General features: G+C 38.1%; 1 protein-coding gene and 2 non-coding genes across 6 annotated transcripts in view; all 3 read right to left on the bottom strand.

Annotated features, from left to right (window-relative positions):
- Nucleotides 1-22,914, bottom strand: part of SSH2 (slingshot protein phosphatase 2) — a 226,641-nt gene that overhangs the window by 30,935 nt on the left and 172,792 nt on the right. For 3 of the 4 annotated variants that reach the window (XM_019739497.3, XM_019739499.3, XM_019739498.3), the window contains 6 exons: nucleotides 15,008-15,129; nucleotides 10,968-11,036; nucleotides 10,102-10,167; nucleotides 6,197-6,391; nucleotides 2,766-2,859; nucleotides 2,509-2,637 (listed from right to left, as the gene is read on the bottom strand). In XM_019739497.3, the coding sequence (XP_019595056.3) occupies nucleotides 2,509-2,637; nucleotides 2,766-2,859; nucleotides 6,197-6,391; nucleotides 10,102-10,167; nucleotides 10,968-11,036; nucleotides 15,008-15,129 (675 nt within the window). The remainder of the gene's footprint in view (nucleotides 1-2,508; nucleotides 2,638-2,765; nucleotides 2,860-6,196; nucleotides 6,392-10,101; nucleotides 10,168-10,967; nucleotides 11,037-15,007; nucleotides 15,130-22,914) is intronic. The other variant, XM_074320331.2, reaches the window with a different exon arrangement.
- LOC141569052 (small nucleolar RNA U2-30) lies at nucleotides 20,123-20,191 on the bottom strand. The gene has a single exon (XR_012492446.1). It is a non-coding gene; the product is annotated as a small nucleolar RNA U2-30 (small nucleolar RNA).
- Nucleotides 20,349-20,432, bottom strand: LOC141569053 (small nucleolar RNA U2-19). The gene has a single exon (XR_012492447.1). It is a non-coding gene; the product is annotated as a small nucleolar RNA U2-19 (small nucleolar RNA).

Below are 22,914 nucleotides of genomic sequence, written 5' to 3'. Positions count from 1 at the left end.
TACTTGTGCTCCAGGCATGGCAGCAATGCACAAGATGAGATGACTTTGCAGAAAATTAACACCACCACACGCAGCTTGGATAAGACCTCTTTTTCCGTGTCAATTGCTGGGAAAGCCCGCAGAGCACAGACTCACTGGAGAAGAGATAGCGGGTTGGACACAGGATATGGTGATGCAAACAAAGGGAGGAAGCCATCAAGGAATTAGTACAATAAGTTTACACAACCTGCTCATGCACTTATTTTGTTGGATAAGACTTAAATTTCAGGATTCTCCAGTTTGAAAGTTTTTTTCCCAAATAAGAAAAATAGTCACAGTGGGAAGAACAGGTCCATTCTCTTGAAAACAGAATTATATCTGAAGGGGAATACATTTTTCTTTTTTCAAAAATATGTACATAGATACATATTAAAAAATTAAAGACGGGAAGCCAGTATTAGATAATGAAAGATAACAGTGCTTACTTCTATTGGTGGTGATAAAATGTTATTTACTGTCTCCTAAAAATTTCTAAGTTTTCTACAATGAACATGAATTATTTTTGTAACAAGAAAAAGACCCAAAGACATAAGGATATGTCAATAATCATGAAATAATAGGATAAATTTATTGGTACAAATACTCAAATACATTTGTAGTTGGTTAGAGACTGCAATTTGGGGAGAACTGGCTTGTTCTTTCTGCTTAGAGTAATACTAAAAAGTGTTTATATGTCCTAAAATATACCATTTGAGGAGGGGGTAAGTAGAAGGTAGTTCTTGAGGGGGTGGCATTGGAGACATAGGGAAGTATGACTGAAATTAAAAAGGTTGGTGGCCGGTTAGCTCAGTTGGTTAGAGTGTGGTGCTAATTAACACCAAGGTTGCCAGTTCAATCCCTGCATGGGCCACTGTGACCTGCGCCCTCCTTAAAACAAACAAACAAAAAAAGGTTGACCAGTCAGATATAGACTGTATTTGATATTCATCATGTATACATCCTTTTCGGTATTAAAATCCAAGCTGAATGGAAAAGTGACTTCCAAGTTTATGGCTTTGGTCACTTTCTAACGTGAGCTATTCGTGGCTACAGGCCCTTCATAAAAATGTTGTGATACATGGAGACAGTTGGGGACAGGGCTCATCTGAATGAGTGACTCATAAGTTGTCTATAAATAACACAAAAATTCTTTCCAACAATACAAGAGTGGGGAATACTCGAATCCTTATGGAAGTACACACGAAAGACATCAAAGCCAGGTGTCTACAAATGGAAAGGTCAACAACAGCTCCTTAGTATGATTTCCATCCAGAAATGGCAACACACATTAGTCAAGTTAAAGTAATGGAAAAGAAATTCCCCTCCCAGCTCAGTTTTTCATGAGTAATTTCATAGCTATATACCACTATGAATCACTCCACAAGCACACATAGAGTGTCAACAAATTAATTCAGGGCACAAGCCTTCAATGGCACAAAGTCTGACTGCTTGGTGAAATAAACTCTTGAATATTCAGGGTGAGATGATCCAGTTTTGTCAGTTCCTGTGCATTTATTCCTTTTCTCTCCTGTTTCCCAGCTTCTAATCATTTCATGGTTCACAAATGTACTCACCAGAGAAAGGAAGTGAAATTCAAACCAATTGAATTTAGTTCCCTGCTAGCATTTTTGGTTAAAGTGTGTGGGAAGTGGGAACAAAAACAAGGTTTTGACACCCCCACCCCCAAGTTTAATTATCCTTGTTAACCTTGTTCCCACTACTGTGTACCGATGAAAACTAGAACTCTTTAACATTTGGGAGGAAAACGTATCTTAGGATTTTAGAAACTTTCCTAATTCATCTGTCAGAGAGGTCTCCTTGGGCTAATTGCAGGTCACTGAATGTTCAGGAACCATAAAGAACAATTTTAAGTCACTGAATTTTTGGTAATCACCAAAGTATTCAGGGGACTAAAAATGTAGCTGCAAGGTTCCAAATGCTTACAAGTTCAATAGCCTCTCAGTTGTAAGTAGTTCCCACTTGCTCTGCTCAGATCTTTCAGACCTTAGACACACTTGGCAGATTGAAAGAGTGACTGTAAAGGATCATCCTGCTTTGACACACTATAGAAAACTACTGTGGACTGCTGTTTTTGACTTTGACTATTATGGAGAACAGATGAGATATTTAATAAACCATGGGGAAAAAAGGCCTGATTTGTAGCATTTGCCAATTTCCTTGGTGTGAATTTTCCCACCATAATTAATTGTAATCCACCAGCTTGACGTCACTGAATGAGGAAGTGGGAGGAGATGAGAAGCACACCATTACATGTAACATTTCCACCATACAACAGACATAAATAACCTTAAAAGCACAGATAATAGTAAAATAAATAGAAAGTGATGAGGTTTAATTATTTCTTAGCTTTGTTTTTAATGTAAGCTACATTTTACTTAAATATAATAAAATTCAGCAGTTGTTCCGCCCCCGCCATGAGTTGGTATGGAGTAGCTTTGGCACACCACGTAAAGCGGCCCCCAAACTTACCAAGAACACGTGCTCAAATATCTGCGTAGGGCTATCCATCTGCCCAAGGATCACTATCATTTCATTATCTATAAATTCCTTGAATTCTCGCAAGTTGCATACCATTTGCATTTCCAACTCAGTTCGTATCTGAAACAAAGATGACGTATTACACTAATCTCTGTAAAGTCCCTCTGTACTTTCAATCACTCACAGTTTTCAGCCCCACACCTAGCCCACTCCGAGCCTTGGAACAATGAGGACTTGTAGTCTCTTACCTCTTTTGATGTGATATTCTCCAAATCCTTCTGCATCATAATCTCCCTTAATTTGGTTTTAATTAGTCTTTCTGTTCGCTCACGTTCAGTTGGTCTGAGAAGAGAGAAATGGTGATTTTTCTTAGGCAGGAATTTGACTAAGTTAATGAATATACCATTTAATTATGTTTCCAAATTGGCAGGTCTTGCATCTATTACCTCAAATTTATATTCTGGAGCCATGGTCAAAAGAAATTGATAGTTTATAAAGTTTCTTTTCGGAGTGTATAGAATGTAACCATGTAGAAATTATTACTTGAGAGGTTGTACATGGCTAAAAGCCCTTAAATATATTCACATACATAGATCCATGAAGGAGTAAAGACAAATAGGCTATACTGAGTGTAATACTTTACCGGAGGACCACAATCCCTATTTTCCCATATTTACCCAAGTACCACGTGCTGAACTGTGTGACCCACTATGGAACTGGGACTTCTGTACCTTAAAATGCCACCTAATGATCATCGTTCATTGCTATGGTTCTACAAAATGGGAAAGAGGGAAGAGTGATTTCTGCCTTCTTCAATGAGGCAAATTCGCTTCCAAAATGGGTTTCAAGGATTAACTACCTGGAGTACTTCCATCCAAAATGCTTTCCTTGTCATAAAAGCTCTCACATTATCTCTGTGAAATTGTTACCCTCATTTTACAGATAAAGGAAATAAATAGCGGAAAGGTTAAACGACAGGCCGACGATCACATATACTGGCAGGAGAACCAGAGCTCTCAGCCCAGCCTAACACTCTACCTGCAGGATTATGTTGCTTCTCTTAGTCTTCTGACTCTTTTAAAAATAAAATTACCCTTGGAACTTTAATATGAAATCAAACTAGGAAGCTGATTCTCCAATTACTCTACAGGTATTGGTTCAATGTAACTGGATGCTTCTCTCTAAAAGCATTATTTCATATTATGCAGAATTTGAGTGAGGCTGACAGAAAGCACTTTCGGTCTCATCTTTCCCTCCTACCTACTCAAGAAAGGTATCTGTTCTGTACCTCCTTATTTGGAGATGGAAATGGACTAAGCCTTCAGGCATCCTGCCTGCCCTTGCTGCCTACAGCCTTATCACTGGCGGCAAAAATAGCTTTGGTAATCTCCAAAGATGGATGCTCTGACCCCACAACCTTGGGGCTCCCTACCACTTGGGTTCTTAAGTTTCTCATGAACCCTGCGGAAGACAAGCTAATATCAGTGCCATTTCCCTGTTAATCAGCCAATCCCTGTTTTGACTAGGATTAAAATTTTTAATCATGCTCCCCACCGTTTTGCCTAGACATAGCTAATGGTAGAAAGTTATGCACTTCAGTCTTCTATTCAAAAGAAATACTGGATGATAAGTGTCTAACTATTACATTGTTCTGTACACCTGAAACTTAAAAAAAAAAATACTGGTAAAAATAAATTTTAGCACCTGTGTGCATGGTTTTGATTCTCTAGTTTAGCAATTTTTATCCCAACACTTCACACTTGTTTGAGGAGAGTGGTTTGAGAGCAGATACACCTGGGTTTTAATCCCAGCCCTGCTACTTACTAGTGGTGAGATTCTGAACAAATTCTTTCCCTTCTCTGAGCCTCTCTCTTTTTATATAAAATGAGGACCCCAACCTCATTTTATATAAAATACATATCTGCTTCATAAGGTTCTTATGAGGATTAAATGAGATACCCTGTATGAAGTGCCTGGCATAGCATTTGACATAAACTGGAGGCACCATTCACATATGTTTCCTTCTTCACCTTCCTTGGATTTTAAAACACAAAACTTTTTTCACAGTAGAGAACTTAAGTCCATTTTGGCACACATTCTCCCTGTGCTCTCAGCATATTTTTTAAGGCTTTTCTAGTCAACTTAGGGCAGAGGAGGGAATGGAAAAAGCATTACAATACAAATACATTTTTTCCCTCGATTTCACTGGCGCAAAATTTGGAAAATACATAAAAACATAAGAAAATAAAAATCACTGAAAATCCCTCTATCAGAGACAATGATTAATACTCTCTGATTGACAGCTTTTTTTTTCTATGAAAAGATAAACATTTGTTTATTAAATTATCTTAAAATTAGGCTTATATTGTACATACTAAGGACTAACATTTAATGAGCCTCTACCATGTGCCAGGGACTGCATTTTACATTATTTCTTTTGCTTAGGGGTATAGAGGAATTATAGGCAATTTCATTTTCTTTTTTTTGGTGTGCACTGTAATTTCCCATTTTTCCCATGAAAAACAAGACGGGTTTTCTCTCTGTCACATAAGCCTGGTTCAGAATGTCCATTTTTGATACCCAACAACCAGCTGTAAAGCAGGAAAATAGTAACATTTCCCAAGATTCTGAAAGCCAAATTTATCTTTATCTTTTTTGTTACTGTGGGGTCTTGAAAGGACTAGGGCTACTATTGAAAATGAGGTCCTAGTACCAATAATACCTTATGTGAAACAGCTTCCACTACTTTTCTGGCTGTCCTGTTCACACAATTCTTGGAAATTTCACCTTTTCTAGTAAAAATCATTTATTACAATATTATCTAAATTAAGACTTTACAAAAAAAATCATGAACTGTTTTGAAACTGTTATCACTTTAGGAATCTGCAGGTGAAGGTTTGCACAGACAGTAAGGAGCTACTCTTCTTTCCCAGCTGTAGAATACCTTGGAAGTGCAGAAAGATGAATTCAGAGCAAAACAAACATCCTGATTTTAATTTCCAAAGCAGGAACTAAGCGTGAAAAAATTTCTAAAATAGTCACTTAAGTTTCAACACATAAACCTAAAAAGGAAACAAACATCAGCTCCACCGTAGGCCTTATCCAACTCACAGTACACCAGGGGGATTTAATAAAATCTTACTGAGAAAGACTTAACAAAGCAAAGGGGGGCTGAGTAAGACATGCAAATTATAAAATACTTTTACACAAATTTTAACAGAAATCAGTTTAAAATTAGTGTGACAACCTAGGCATTCTTATAAGTTGACAGGAAACATCTTCTTTTCTTAAGTATTGGAAACATTCCTCTAAAAGCTTCAATTTGTCATTAACTTGCTTACCAAATGTTTTTTTTTAACAGATAATGCAAAGGATGACTTCAGCCCAACTCCTTTAAACTCAAATTTCAAATTAGTGGAATCTGAATCAGTGAGATTTTACGGTATTGCAGTTCTTAACTCTGGAGACGCCATTGTGCCCAGGAGTGAAACTCCTGAGGCTTTCGCAGATAACAGAAAGAATAGGGTTCTTTGTGTGGTTGTTGTGCAGTGTAGACAATGGCTAATATTGCCGGGTAAGATGAATTCCCCAAAAGGAGAGATTAGGGAGGAACATGTGGCTGACGACATTCTAGGACACAATAGAGAAGCCTTCCATGATCCTCAGCAAACTGACTTACATGTCGGTGAAGAGAGCGGGCGAGTCAGGCCGGTGGGACTGCACATCCTGCATGGCGTTCCATTCGTTGACTGACGACTGATCTGAGTTGATGTGGCTCTCGTAGTAACTCACCCAGGTGAGAAACAGGCTGCCTGGGTAGTAGTTATGCATTCTGGCCACTTCACAAGCTTTGTGTAAACTCTGTAGTGCAGACCTGAAAGATATGCTGGGAAATGAGCACTGCAGAACTATGGGGGGGTACGAAAAGGCCAACAATCCATGTAGACCCCAAACTCTTCCAATTTTTACATCCTGTAGAATTTGATCAGGGAGATCACTTCACAGACTGTGTAGATGCCTGACCACTGTGCTATACACCTGAAGCTGAAGTAGAATAGTATCGAATGTCAACTCTAATACTCTCTCTCTCTCTCTCTCTCTCTCTCTCTCTCGCTCTCTCTCTCTCTCTCTCTCACAGGAAGTGGAGTGCAGCATAGGAATAGAGTCAATGGAATTGTAACAGCTATATACGATGTTAGAGGGGTAGTAGATTATTGGGGGGGTGGTTATCATTGTGAGGCGTGTAAATGTCTATCACATTGCTTTATACACCCGAAACTAATTAAAAAAAAAGCTTTAAAAAAATTGTATAGAATTTGGCCTCTGGAGAGCCTACTCCCTGGAATTCAAAATTCTCTGATTTTGATTATACTGTATTATCTATTCATAGCAATCGACTAGACATTCCTTGCTGAAAGGTATGATGCATTACTAAGGTGGGGGTAGAGGGAAGCAGGGGAACTGACAACTCACCGGTGAAAAAAAGGTTGGGGTACCTACAGAACTCATGACTCTAGAGTTGGAACCATGCTCTGACTATGCTGTATCACTAGAGAACAAAAGATCTCAACCATTTACTATATAAAGATGTTTCCCTTGGCACAGAATCATGTTACAGCGTACACTCCCTACGATTCCTACAGCCTCCACAAAGATCACATAGATAGATGTCCCTAAGACCTGAGGACATGTCCTTTAATGTCCAGGAAATACTGATTTAATGTCACTTATCATTCTTGCTGTCTTAGTCTCCCAGTTTCTTTAAACCATTTATTCATACACTTGAGTTACTTTCTAAGAACAGCTCTGGTTATACTGAGGCTAATTAAATCTCTGACTCTGAACTCAGGAACCCAAGAGTACACAAAACTGAAAAGTACTACCTTTTTGGTTATATACTTGGGAAAAGCTAAAGCCAGAAATGTTAGCAAGTTAGTTACACAAAGAGCAGGGATCTTTCTTGGTTTTGTTTACTGATGTATCTCAAGAGCCTAACAGAATGCCTCATTCATAGCTGGAGCACTTAGTATTTGTTGAACGAAATGTCTTATTAGTTATAAACTAATGTCTCTCTTAAGGGAAAAGAACAGTATGCGAGATTTTTGTGGCCAATCCATTTACATATTTTTCTAAAAAAATGCCTTTTTATTTATTTTTATTTTTTCTCCTATAACAAAAGTGATCCACACTCACGCTAGAAAATTTAGGGACCTCAGGTCAAAGGCAGAAATAGCCTGTAAAAGGCAGAAATATACTCTAATCCAACCACCCAGAAATAACCACTGTTAAGGTTTGAGCACAGATCTGTTCAGTCCTTTTGTCTATGGATAGGTCTATAATAAAGATATGACCATATTCTGCATACCATTTTAACTTGTACTTTTACTTTACACTTGGTCATCAACATCTTTCCATGTCAATAAATGCCTTGTCATTCTTCAACTAGGTAATTTTTAACGGCTGCATATTTAGTAACATGAATATATCATAATTTGATGGATTCCTATTTTTCAGATAAATTGTTTTCTATTTTTTGCTATTAGAACATTGACAAATATTCTCATAATTAAAATTTCTGCACACACCCATGATTATTACCTTAGGATAAATTCTGAGAAATAGAATTACTAGGTCAAAGGGCATGCAAAATGATAATACTGATTGGCAAATCATTCTCCAGAAAGGTTGTTCCAGCTTATTCTCCCACCAATAGTTTATAATGTCTGTTCCATGCGTCCTTGTCAATGTCGTATAATGTAAAAAAATAATATCATGACCAATTCCATAAGGGATAAACATGCCAGTCCATTTTTACCAGGGAAATAGGCTTTTCCTTAAAAATAAAGTTGCAGAATCTTTTAAAATGCTTTCTAAATTACTCAAAGTAAACCAGACTCTCAGAGAATTAAGTCAAATTCTCAGAGAATTCTCGGCCTTCTTATACAGTTTCGAAGGTAAGGGCCAGCTTAGAATATTCACTGTAGAGGATATTCAATGCATGTTTACTTCATCTGGGAAACACGTGCTTCAAAAGCACATGCCACAAGCGCCCTAAAATACACTCAAGGCTTAGCCACCTCAGACGCTTCAGCTGCATACAGTAGTGGGAAGCTGCACCTTCCTGTGAAGGAAACACCTGTTCTAAATGCTGCTTTGATCTGTACATCACCTATTTTTTTTTTTTTTTGCTGACTTTCCGTTCACTACTCCCTGTGTAGTATATACCACAAGCAGTTTATTCTGCAATAAGCGAACAGAGCTAGGACTAGTCTGTCTACTTTAGACCTTCAAAGCTTGAACTAAGGTTATTACTGAATTTTCACTGTCTTAAGAATTACGACTGCTTTGTACTCCTCCCCAAAACAACTGAAAACACTGCCAATTACAGGACTTACTCTGTTTGGTTTTACTTGGTACCTGGGAACAGACAGGTCAGTTACCTTTAACCGAGCCTTAGTCAAAGGCGGTCATAAGTTTTCCATGAGAAATTTATCTGTGAAATATGCCCTAAATCTAAAAATCTGGCCTAAACACATGACCTGAAACTCTGTCCTACCTCAATTACTGCATGAAACGATAAGACTGTTAATTGTTCAGCTGACTCTGTTTTAGGACCCCACCCACCCCAGGCCTATCAATCCTGTTATTCAGGGGTAACTGATCTCCCTGGAGTCTTTTTCAGGCTCCTTTATTTCTTATTTGGCTTGCGTTCTGTCCGTGCTGTTCCTCACGGGGACTTCCACTAGAGAACAGGCAACTGAAGGAGGAACTAAAATTCAAATCCCTGACTGGGGGACAGACTGTGAATCTTAGGGTCACACCATTCCCTGGTTACCTTCGATCATTTTTCCAGATAATGTAGCACAGGAGAAGAAGGGTCTACTCTTTACATATAAGCGATACTCTAAGACCAGCTATGTAACGTCTCTAAAACCTCAGTTTTCTCATCATAAGCAGCTAATAATACTATTTTGGGGAGCTGATGTAATGATCAGGTGTAATCCATGGAAAAAGCTCGGCACAATGCCTGACATATACCGTAAGTATCCCCAAAGTGTCAGTACACCAGCTGATGGTGATTAACAACTGCAGTGTTTTTTCTAAGCTTTATTTATTATGCAAACCGTCTGGCAAAGAGCCACCAGCAATTTAAATGGAAACTCATCTATCTACACATAACTCCATCAACGCTATCCCCCATTACCTTAAGAAACCGAAAGCTAATGCACAGTAGCAGTGTGATATTCTAGACTTGGCTCTAGACAGCTAACTCAGTCAACGTGTCCCTATAAAACTCTGTTCCAACTGGCTTTCTGACCCATTAAGTATCTTCTAGAGTCTAAGAACACCTCTGAATTTGACTTGTTCACCACTGCTCGAGGCCTTCAATTGTGACAGTATGAAAACTGTACTTCTCAGTCATCTTTAGCTATGATGGCCACACGAACAGATCACACAAGGTTCTAGACACACAAACAGATCAGCATTTTCACAGAGAATTGTCCCATTTCAAACACGACTTCTCACAAAATATTGTTCCAATAACATTAAAAACTTTCATAGAGATATTAAAAGTCCTCTTACCACATTGCTTGCACAGACACAGGTTTGAATATATGGACTCTGTTATCTGTTGATACGCTGAACCCACTAAGGAAAAAAAGAGAATGAGACAAAAATCCACCAATGAGAGAGGGTTATTTCAGTTGTGAGTTTTCAAGGTTGTTTCCCAGGCTAGCAGCTGCTGGCTCAGCAGAAGGAATCATCAGGCACTTCATGAAGAAGTTAACTGGAGTATAGGATGTGACTGAAAAGCTTCAACAAATTGTCTATAGTAGGTTTTATCTACTCAGCAGAATGAATGAACTCCCACTTGGAGTTAGGGAATTACATCCAGTTTCCCAGCTGTAGCTACAGACAGACTGTTCTGCTGTATTATTTCTATTTGGAAGTCTTGTGGGTTCTTAGCAAACCTGACTCTGGTTTTATAAACTGGAGCAAACATCTTGGTCTCTTGGGGACACATTCTAAAAACACTTGGAGGTGGGGGTGGAGGGTCATTGGAAGGAACTGGCACAGAAAAGGGCTTATACTGTAGGCTGACAGCTGGCAGAGGCAGCAAGAGGTTATTTGAAATAGAACATATCATCCTCCGGGAGAGCATTGCAACAGTCCCACAGCTCAGATTAAAGAGTGAGCCAACAAACTAGTTTCTCTTTGTTTGGATTCTCACCATAGTTAGCCTAGGAGAACAGAAGTGAGAGGCCCTGGCAAGTTGCATTTTCACTCCACTTTACAAAACAGGAGTTTAAAAGGACTCATTGAGCCGCTGACATGACAGTTCAGTTGGGCACACTGGGCCTCCCATTCAGCTGAATGAATGGGCACTAAGATGGAACCCCACCCACCCCTTGGCTTTCTGTAGGAGAAGAAAAAAGGAAAGCTCTTACCCATCACCATCCAAATGAATTAGGGTGTCACTCCAGAGAGGCAGGACTAAGCCCATGGTACAAGTGCTACTGCAAGACAAGAAACAGTCCATAAGTTACTTCCTGTGATTGTAGGCAGCAGTTCTTTATTAACTCTTTTAACACCAAGGATAAGCCCTAAGCTCTAATCTCTAGCGTAAGTGTTAAGAGTGGAAAAATTTCTATATTACTATTGATCCAATGTATGTGCTCAGGAGCTGTTTAAAACAGGTGGTTAGTTAAGTCCTTAAATATTTAACAAAGAAAACATTAAACATCCTGCATTGCTGCCTTGCAAATGGCCACTGTCTAAAACATCCAAGTGATTGTCGCTGAGCTGTGATTGGCAGGTTTCTCCCAAAGGATCTTACACCCTCTCCCTGTCAACGTTATCTAGAAAAGGAGCAATGGCATAGTAGAAAGAACCCTGGATGTGGGAGGTACAACAGCAAATTATGGTTAACAGCACAGGCTCTGGATTCAGAAGGGCTCTGGAACCTGGGTTCTGGCACTAATTGGATAATCTTAGGCATATTATTTAATTGTGTTGTGCTCCAGTTTCCTCATCTGTAAAACTGGAATAGAAATGCCTCCTTCATTGGGTTGTTTTGAAGATTAAATTAGATAACACAACAAAAAATGTGTAATATAACTACCACTTATTGAGCAGTTACATATGTCAAAAGATCTAGATTTGATGTCCTTCAGTATTTCGATTCCTTTTGACAACTTAGTTAACCTCTCTCAGCCTTCAGCCTTAACTTCTTCACCATAAAATGCAGGTCACAAAATATTTCAAGTGGAACAGTATATATTAACGTACTGATATGTAAAACAAATGTTGACTATGAATCTGTAGTGGGTGCTCTAATACAACTGAAAGTGATCTTGGGGGAGGGGAACATTATGAAAATGTTTGAAAAACAACACAAGGAATACCAAGCTTTAACTGTTGGAGTCACTGCAGGGCTAACGAAGGCCGGCTGTGTCTAATGATTTCTACTGCACTTGCTGGCCTGTTACTCAACACCACGAATGATTCCCGAGTTCAGGAGATTCAAATCAAGATTGGAACAGTTTATCCACATTGGAATCCTGGGCCTGAACTCTAGACGCACAGTTATCATGCCAGAGTCTAGGAGGGAGGAAGACAGCTCCACCACTATTTTTGTTGAGTAGATGAGGTGAGTGCAAGGAAAACTTGTTTCAAAAATGGCTTCCCAAAGTGGAGTGCAGTTATTTTTAGTGTTTTTTGGGGGGTGGGGGCTGGTGGGTAAGTGCTTAGCCAGGTTCCTAGAACAACTATAATTTGGGTATAAATATGAAGGATTGATAACCTAGTGACTAATCTGGAAATTAAGAAACTACAGAAGATACAGAAAGTCATGAGTTTATGACCAGACACCAGTTAAATTTTAGACAGGTGACAATATGTAGGAACCAAACATCACATTTTCAGCTTGTATTCAGGTCAGACGCGTTTTTTTACAGTAAGATGTAGCCTTTTCACACAACAGAGAAGAGAGGCCTGAATTAAGCACACCTAGTATTTTTATCCAATTTACCTTGAATCTCATATGAGATTTTTCTCCATTAAAATATAGTAACTTATTGTAATACTCATTCAACAAATATTTATTGAGTGCCTTCATGTACCAAACATAGCAAGGTGCTGGGGGGTACAAAGAAAAATTATAAAACAACACCATAAAGTTCTATTATTTTATAACATGAAATATATCCAATGCAATTGAGAAATCGAGGTTATGGTGTATATTAAAAATTTTATTACTTAAAATATGACACAATACTCAAAGAACTTGTAAATAGACTAAATGAATTGCTGTAACATATCTTGAAAACTACTTGGGAAAAGTATGTCATAAGCAATGTGGATTCACTTTGGTTTAATACTATTTTCAAACATCAACTCTTTATATTCTCAGATACAAAATGATACAAATTCCTTCAACAGCAATTGAGATAAAAATGACACTAGATTACCTGAGCACCATTATTCTGAAGTAGGCAGAATTTCTGATTGTCCAAAGAGCTCATTCAAATTCATAATATCAAGTTTACCAAACAGAATGAAAACTAGTTTCTATAGCTTTTCATACCATATTGTCTTCCATAGGCTAAAATGTTCTTTCGTTAGATGTGATTCAGGCAGGACTACTACTGAAGACAGATGCAGTTCCCTGAGGATCAATTACTGGGCACCCATGGTAATAAGCAGTATTTATGATTTCTGGGAATGTTTGGGACAAAGTTAGAGAGGTAAGATTAGACATCTGACCTCATACTCTGGGTCAGGAGAATCTGAAGTTGTTGCCTTCTTTCTCTAGGGAAAGACTCAAGTGAAGTTTCCAAGCAGCTACAGTTCCTGTTTTCTGAGGGTTCCATGGGAGGAGTGAGGATGAATGAAACAAAGGAAAGAAGGTCTAGAGCAGCGCTGTCCAACTGAAGTGTCTGCAATGGTGGAAACATTCTATACGTGTACTGCCCAATACGGGAGCCAGATAGCTAGAGTACTTGAAATATGGCTAGTTGTGACTGAGGAACTGAAATGTTAATTTTAATTTTAATTTATTTAAGCAGTCACATGTGGTTCGTGACTATCATATTGAATAATACGGCTCTAGAGAGATAAAAACCCTAATCATAGGTCTTAAAATACTAATGAATACAGGCAAGGAAGGTGCTGTCACAGGATAAATATTTCCTGAAAGGTCCATTGCTTAGCTAACACCAGAGGTTAAAACCACGTAGGAGGAAAAGCTTCCTAAATGTGGCTCACAAACCTGTGTAATTTCAGAGCATGCAATGAAAGGCTGTAAGTGGTACACAAGGTAACCACTCTGCCTTTGTGATCCTTGTGAACCCACAAATCATGTTCAGGTCGACTGCTGTGTACAAGCGCAGGTAAACACTAGTTTGGGAAACTTTCTAGTGACAACGTGATCCCCACCCCCCCATCTCCCACCCCTGCCCCCCCAAACACAGAGCAGGACAATTAGAATCACTCCCAGTCTCCTCTTTGTGGCTACGCACTCCCAGGCCTGGGTCACACCCTGAGTTACTCTAGCGCTCAGCGAGGAAGTCAATGCTTTGAGACATCTGGCAGGATTTCCTGAGGCTTATTATCTAGAGTGCAAAGATCTGCTTAGCAGCCACATTCCACAGTCTTCCCAAGGTTTCTCCAGAAAAAGTGGGAAAATAAAAAAGGAAAGCAACTGGTGTATACATGCTGAATAACTATGGTGTACATCTGAAACTAATATAATACTGTATGTTAGCAATATTTTAATAAAAATCTTAAAAAAATAAAGCTCTACAATAAAAGAAATTAAAAAAAAAAAAGATAAAGGAAAGCAATAAACTTTAGGGACACAATAAAGCCAGGTTCTGTGTGATATCTGGTATCTTTAATCATAGGATGTAATAACGTGTCACTAAAGCCAAAGGGGCATGATATAAGGGGTTCTGTTTTGAGTCTAAAGAGTCATCCCCTCCCTCCCCTTTTACTTCAGAAGGAAAAAGGAAGTAAAATATTTGGTAAAGCAAGGTGTAAGGCCGTGGATAAATACAAGAGATTGGCGTTAAAGTGGGCTCTCTTTGAACCCAAGACCCATTGGAACATTATCATGAAGGGTGTGTACCCTAGAATCCCCAAAGTGAATCATTACTGCTTAGAATAAACTCAACTGCAAAGAAAAGACAGCTTTCCTCTCTAACCATCTCCCACCCCCACCACTGAGATATAAGTTTAAATCATTTGCTTTACTTCATTACCACCTAAAGATGAGAAGAAGGTAAGGAATAGTGTAAATTGGAAACACACTACCAAAGACATTCATTAAACATTTTTGTCTCTCAGGATTGTGTGGCTAAGATATTTTTGTGTTCTCTAGTTTCAGTCATTGAACTTTAAGAGCAGAACTGCATAAGATGTTTTTGTGATAACTGGAATAGGTTATTTAAAAAGGAGTCCTCTCATCCTCCCTTTTGTGGTACCTTACCTGTCATTAGAGGAGAAATCCATTCCTAGAACGATGCTTTCTTCTGTGTCTTGTCTACCATTAGTTGAAACCACTACCATGTAGCGTGTTCGATTCTGGTAAGTACTTTCTAGTCTTACAGCCTGGAGGTGAACAGACAAGAGATCAGTTAAGAAACTTAGAAGATCAATTTTAGATCATTCAACCTTTTATTCATCAGCATCTTAAAACATGCTCAGTAGTTAGAGGAGACCTAAATTCAAATCCCAGTCATGAGTTAACTATACAATTTTCAATAAGCAACTAAATTAATTGAAGGGAGATCTAATAATACCTATGTCATTAGGTTGTAAGGATCATATGAAACAATGCATGCAAAGTACAGTGCTTGGCATATAGTAAGTAAGTGCTCAAAAAATGTTTGTGATAAGCACAATTTATAATAATAACAATTACCAGGGCATGTTCTGAGATCGAGGAGGGGATTGTGCGGTTACATGAATGTGAGCATTGGATTCACAGATCTAAGTTCCATAAGCAATTATAATATGAAGCAAACTATTAGTATCTAAGGAGTTGCTCTATTGAATTCTTACAGATTATACACTACAAAATTGTCTTCTTTAGTTTCCATGGCAATTAAAGAAATTATTTTTTTAGAAGATTATATTACTTTTGTTAAAAAGTTTTTATTTGTTAACTTATGATAGTTTAAAAGGAGCTTCAGAAAATTTGAATATGGACAGGGTCTTAAATGATATTAAGAATTTACTGTTAATGTGATAATGGCATTGTGGTTATGCCTTTTACTTAAGTGTCTGGGGTGAAATGATATGGTGTCCAAGTTTTACTTTAAAATATTCCAACAATGGAGAGCCACCAAGAGGTCCTTCAGTAGCTGAATGGATAAACTGTGGTCCATCCAGACAATGGAATGTTATTCAGCACTAAAAAGAAATGAACTATCAAGTCATGAAAAGACATGGAGGAACTTGACATGCCTATTAGTAACTGAAAGAAGTCAATCTGAAAAGGCTAGATACTGTATGATTCCAACTATACAACATTCTGGAAAAGGCAAAACTATAGAGTCAGTAAAATGATCATTAGTTGCCAGCGGTTAGGGAAGCACAAAGGATTTTCAGGGCAGTGAAACTACTCTGTATAATACTAAAATGGTAGATACATGTCATTATTAAAACCCATAGAATCAAGAACACCAAGAGTGAACCCTAATGTAAACTATGGACTTTAAGTTTTAATGAAGTGTTAATGCAGGTTTTATCTATGGTAACAAATGTCGAACTCTGTTAGGGGATGGAGTGTGGGGGGTAGGGTGGAGGGAGGCTAGGTTTGAGTGGGGACAGAGGATATATGGGAAATCTCTGTACAGTAAGTTCTCACTTACATTGTCATAGGTTCTGTGACTTTAAGCAAAATGGCAAAGAACAAAACCAATTTTACCATAGGCTAATTGATATAAAAACAGTTGCATTCCTACGGCATTTCATGACCACTACAATGAAACATTGAATGAAATGACGTTATTCGAGGACCTGCTATACTTAATTATTCTATGACCTAAAACTGCTCTAAACAATAGTCTACAAAAATTTGCTTAGAGGGTAGCTTTTATGTTAAGTCTGCTAATCATCATCATTATCATCACCATCATTAATAGAGAGGGTTGGAGGAAATTTCTGGAGGTGACAAATGTTTATGGCATAGATTTTGGTAATGGTTTCATGGGTGTATACTTATCTCCAAACTCATCAAGTTGTACATATTAAATATGTATAACTTTTTGTATGTCAATTATACCTCAATAAAGTTAAAAATGTTCCAACAAAGGAAAAAAGGAGGGGATAGAGGAAAGAAATCTGGCAAAATGTTGACAGTTATTAAAAGCTGGGTAATGGGCTCATGAGGACATATGACATACTTTCTATGTTTGGGACTTTTCTTAATAAGAAGCTCAAAAGGATACTTTATAAACCTTAAAAATAAGGTAAAATGGCTTCCAGTCAGCACTGTCAAATATTTACTATACATCTACTGTGTATACAACTGGAGCACAAGTGCTGAGGATTCACGGGGTGGGGGGGAAGAGTAATATATATGGTCCCTGTCCTCACGGAATGTACTGTCTAGTCCTCTCTTGTTCTTATCTATTAATAAAAAGCCAGGAAAATGTACACCAGAGGCAATTTCCTCCGTAAAACTCCTCCCCACTCCCACTATTCTTTATCTCAGGAGAGAAAACACGTCAACGGTTCAAGACATTTGTCAGAAATTTGACAGAAATTCCTATTTGGAATTCTTTCTGTGCTGCTCTTCTTGGAGTCTCCTCCCCCTTAACTCCGTCACTATTCCAAAAGTAGCCAGGCAAACAGAAAGAGACACAGTCACACAGCTCAAACGACCCATTTAGCAAGGCAGAGGTGAGACTCCCATGGCTATCTTTTTGTCTCTATACTGATACTCCTAGGAAAAGCTAGGGAAGCACAAACAGCAGAAGTGGCTACATTAAAGCTTATTTCTAGTAAGAGCTGATACGAGAAGAAAGTAATTTCCACCATTCTGATCCCAAGTACACAAGGTAGAGAGCTGTACTGCGGGCTTGATGTTCCATGAAATAATAGAGCATTTTACCCCAAATTCACTTGTAAGCAGCTAAGAGAAACTAACATGTAAGTTGACGAAGGTCTAGCCCTAGTGAGCTTGGAAGTAAGCGTTATATACAGAGAGCGATGGATAGGACGGGGAGCCAGCACTGACTCTCTGATTCCAGAAATGCTCCACAAAACATTAAACTGACCAGAAACCCAGTGCAGGTAAACTAGAGTTTCTTATAAACAAGATCTCAGATATTATATATCTAAACGTGGGCTTACTACCTCAATGAGCTTTGAGCTAACTGTTCAGTTTCCTGAATATGTTAGAGCCTCTTTTACCCTCTGTCAGGGCTCTGAGAATTTCTGGCAAAGCTCAAATACAAATGGCATGGGAACAACTGAACTATGCTTCTGATAATTTATCCACAGCTTCTACACCAACTACCGTGTTTCTCCGAAAATAAGACCTAGCCAGACCATCAGCTCTCATGAGTCTTTTGGAGCAAAAATTAATATAAGACTTGGTATTATATTATACCTGGCATTGTATTATATTATATTATATCAGACCTGGTATATTGTTATATTATATTGTATTATATAGACCTGGTCTTATATTATATTAAAATAAGACTGGGTTTTATATTAATTTTTGCTCCAAAAGATGCATTAGAGCTGATGGTCTGGCTAGGTCTTATTTTTGGGGAAACACGGTAGTGGCAACTGACTGGCTAAGTTGAAGCTGGAAAGAAAAGAAAATAGCCTCCATAAGTATTAACTACCATACAAGTTATCAGGCCAAGTTAGCAGGTGGGCAGCAAGAGTTTCTTTGAGATATTCAGAGTAAACACTAGTTGTCTTTTTAAAAAAAGTGTGGTGCATTTATTCCTTCCTCCCATCCGTCCATCCGTCCGTCCATCCATCCATCCATCCATCCATCCATCCATCCATCCATCATATTAAAAGCATTTTAAATGTTTGGCCCTCCCTTGCTTAATCTAACCACAACAGAAGATCCCAAACCGAATAGGAAAAGTCCCAGTCATCTCATACTGACTTACGCTTGAGTAACTGGCACATCTCAGATTCACTGATTTTTAAGCTTCTTAGATAGAAGAATAGCACTTGGGATTAGATCACGGGCCTCTAGATAGTATCTATAGTAATTACTCAGTTCTTACTAAAGGAAAGTGGAGCTTTATTTAATCAGGGGATTAGGAGCCATACCATTAATTTAACTCCTACCTCCTAACTAGAAGAATGAGATGACATTTTCTATAGAAAAATTCTGCAGTGTCAGGGGATGAACCCAATGCTTCAAAATTCCTTTTAAGCTTCAAGATTCTAGGTTAAGGAACTAAACAGAATTTTAAGAGCCACAGCATAAAGGAAAAAACTAATACCCACCCTGGTTTGAGGTTCATTTCATATTACTCTGTTGGAGAGAAGATTAACAAAATCTAATAATCTAATTTAGTTCATCAAGCCAATCAGACATATGTAATCTAAAGTGGTAGTTTGTACAAAATACCCTAATATTAGAATTGGCAGCCATTCCAATGTTTCTGTAGTCTCCAGAACTTCCATGGAACAGATGAGTGGAGGAGGAATGATTCAGGTGCATTTGCTTAGCTCAAGTTCTCATTGGAAAGGATACTAGTTCAGTTCATTCTAATCGTCCAAACAAAACAATATTCTGGATTTTAAAACTTGGCAGTAATAGCGACTGAGAAAATTATTCCAAGAAAGCCCATTTACTACTACCTAAATGTGGAACTCTATTACAAGTTTCAGGTGAACTGGACCCAGCAATCCTAGGACTGAGGTAGGTCTGAAAAGTTATCTCCTGCCTTTGCTTTATTCCTAACCTTCTTTCAAAGTTCACCTACCAAAGAGTGATGTTAAAACTTTCCTCAGTAACTAATGTCAATGCTTAATCTGATTACCAGCAGTTCACAAACACCATCTGATACAATAACTTCTCAGCATCATCTAACATCCGGAAACACTACTCCCTAAACTTACACTGCACCTTTGCCTTTATTTATTTATTTTTTCCACCGAGAGTCTAGCATCGTGTCCCTGCATGTGATGTTTATCCGTAGAGAAGCCGCATTATAAAGTCCCAAAGTCTAGACAGGCAGCTCACCCAATCCAGCAGGGAGAAAGGTTTCAAAAGTATGTAAATATTAAATTCCAGCCAAGAGAACAAAGCAAAGTCAATGTTTAAAATTAAAAGAGACTTCAGATGTGATACTAATAAACTAAAGGACATTGTCATCAAAAGAAACGGAGCTTGAGGGAGTCACTGCATTTTTTTTTTTTAAATCTGTCATTATGAAATTCTTAAATTAAAAAAATCTGACATATTCTTCTATGCAGCCATTAAAAACAGATTTACTTCCTGACATGGAAAAATATCCATTATAAAGTGTGAAGAAAGCAGGTTATAAACAGCACCGTTTCAAAAAAAAAAAAAAAAAAGCATTCTGACAGTTTTTTTTTTTCCTTCTTTCAATTCTGAGTTCAGATCAACTGTAGAAACCTTCATAGTTATAAAGGTCAGTAGTAAAACATTTTAATATTGCTCAGAACTGCTTAGCCGTTTATACACATACATCTCCTCAGCCCCATTCATCCATTGTCAAGTCCTCAGCTAGCCATTGTCACTTTTATAAACACAAACACACACACACACACACACACACACACGACCTTATTATTTTAAATTACTTTATACTTGTGCTTCTCAGAACTACAGAGATCATGCATGTATTAGGTAGACTACCAGATCTTCTGATTTTCAGATTTGGCTGTTTTCGTCACTGTACACTTCAGTGTACAGAGCAGAACTCAGAGAATCTGACATATATGCTTATACATACACATAAAAGACTTATCCAAATGGCTAAGAATGGTTTTCTCAGAGTGTAGGATACAAAATGATTTTTACTTTGTTCTTTACGCCTTTCTGAATTGTCTGATTTTAAGAAAAACAATACATTTATATTTAGAAAAAATAAATCCGTTTCCTTTTTGGAAAACAAGTCAATGTACTATAAAAAAACAAAAAACACACACTCATTTTCTTAAACTCTCCTGCAAAGTACTCAAAAACACCTCCTTGTACTTTATTACCATGTTTCCCCGAAAATAAGACCTACTCGGAAAACAAGCCCTAGCATGATTTTTTAAAGACATCCCCTGAAAATAAGCCCCAATGCGTCTTTTGGAGCAAAACTTAATATAAGACCCGGTCTTATTTTCGGGGAAACATGGTAGCACTTCAGCTCTATTTAAAAACATTAGTTGATGTTACTTCAAATGGCAGCAAAGTCCTTACTTTCACAGCCTACTTTTTATTAAATGGGTCTGGGATAACGTGCGAGCTACTACAAAACCAATCTTCACTGTACCAGCTAAGTTTCCTAAGTCCTAAACAAAGTTAACGCTCGAGACTATTGTACACTTGGTCTTAGCTAAAAGGCTGAGAAGCGATTGAGACTGTATTCTGAACGCAGGGCTCCCTGGAGGAAAAATTGATTTAGTCCTATTTTCAATGCTAAAGCAAAATGTGGAATTTGGTGACTCTATTTGTTGTTGGGTTATTAAAAAATTAAAGGCAGGACTTTCAGTTGACGATCAAACTTTTAACCTTATGCACAAGCCCCAGAATGAGAGTTTTAGCATTCCAAATTTAACTCAAAACAAAAGGCTTTGCTTTGAGTCTACAAATGCTCCTTTCAGTTAGAAAAGTGCTAATTTATCCAAAGCACACAATGTATTCACTTATTTTCTTGAAGATGACTCACTCAATAATCTGAAACATAATGACTATGTGTTTGTAACAATTCAAAACAACTGTGAAATGGTTTGTCATTTGAACTCTGAATTAATTCAGAGGCGTCAGTTACATTTTCTGAATTTATATTTTATAAATGTGAAGCAGCTGAAGCTGCATATTTTAGCAGGGAAAGAAAAAAACGTAATCGCCAATTCTGCCTTCCTAACTGCTTCCTTAATGCTCTCCTATGTTTCTTGTGGTTAAAAGCATTTTAACATTGAGAGGTGCACCCCAAACTCCAGAGGTTATCAATAGGAAAAAGATAAGATGAGTGAGCAACAGACATCAACGTCAGCTCTACCATCCCACACACATTTTGGAAACTATCAGCAAGTATGTCTTGGACATCTCGTACGTGCCAGTAACTGTTGTTATGGATTTTAGAGGAGTTGGTCTCCAAGTGGGACTCCTGGACCAGCAGCATCAGCATCAGCATCACCCATAAACCGGTTAAAAATGCAAATGATCCCTGCCTCCCCCTCCCCACAGCAAACTCTTCAGGTGGAGCCCAGCAAGTGGCAGGTTCACACAGCTCTGCAGGGGAGTCTCGGGTACTCGGAAGGTTGAGTATTCCTATTTTGGAATATTAATGCTGTTAAGAACCACACCCCACTGTGTTCGCTTATAAAGACGTGTTTAAGATAGAAGTATATCAAGAAATATAGACAAGATTTACATGGGTATGTTATTTTGGGATTAGGCTAGAAAATAATTATGGAAGGATTTATTTCAATTCCTTAAAATTTCAAAGGAAGTTGCTCAACAAAAATTAGTGGCCATATCAAGAAGGTGATAGAGCAGCATTTGAGAGAAAAAAAAGTGATAATTTAAACACAGTAATGAAGTGAAGAATCAGTGATTATTACCATAGAGTTCACAAGTCTGACCATCAACTTTCCAGTCATTCTTGTGTTCTACTCATTGTTTCTCTTCCCAGATAGAAAGCAGAGTCCACTATTTGAACGTAATGTGTCTGTGGAAACCCAATTTCCAAGTTGCCTCCCTACTCTAGAAGGGTTCATCACTACACACCTGATTACAATAACCACCCAGCGGGCCTCCCTGATTTAAGATGCCACCTCATCCCCTGTACTCTGTCTTAGCTTCTGAGGGCTCTTTCTTGAACACTGTAGCTGTCCCAGATAATTCCTTGGCTCAGAAACCTGTAGTGCTTCACTACTGCTTACTGAAGAGGTAGAGGTACCACCTCTAGCTACTAATCTTGAGGGTCAGATAAGGAATATAAATGAGTGAAGCAGGCCACATGAATACTAGATGGGTAGAAATACTTTTTACTTTCCACAAAGAAACATACTCATCCCATTTTTGTAGGAAAAATGAGACGGTCTGCTATAAGAAAGCTAACAGTGAAGAAATGAGGACAAATGGTGATATTTGGCTTTAGTGGCCAGGAGACAATAGAGTATGTGGGGATTTTGGTAAATTCAGAACACAGGCCACCAATGGTC

This window comes from Rhinolophus sinicus, chromosome 12 (assembly GCF_057876585.1).
Source record: "Rhinolophus sinicus isolate RSI-liver-muscle chromosome 12, RSI-T2T, whole genome shotgun sequence".
NCBI classification, from domain to species: Eukaryota; Metazoa; Chordata; class Mammalia; order Chiroptera; family Rhinolophidae; genus Rhinolophus; species Rhinolophus sinicus.
This window is presented reverse-complemented; position numbering and strand designations above follow the sequence as displayed.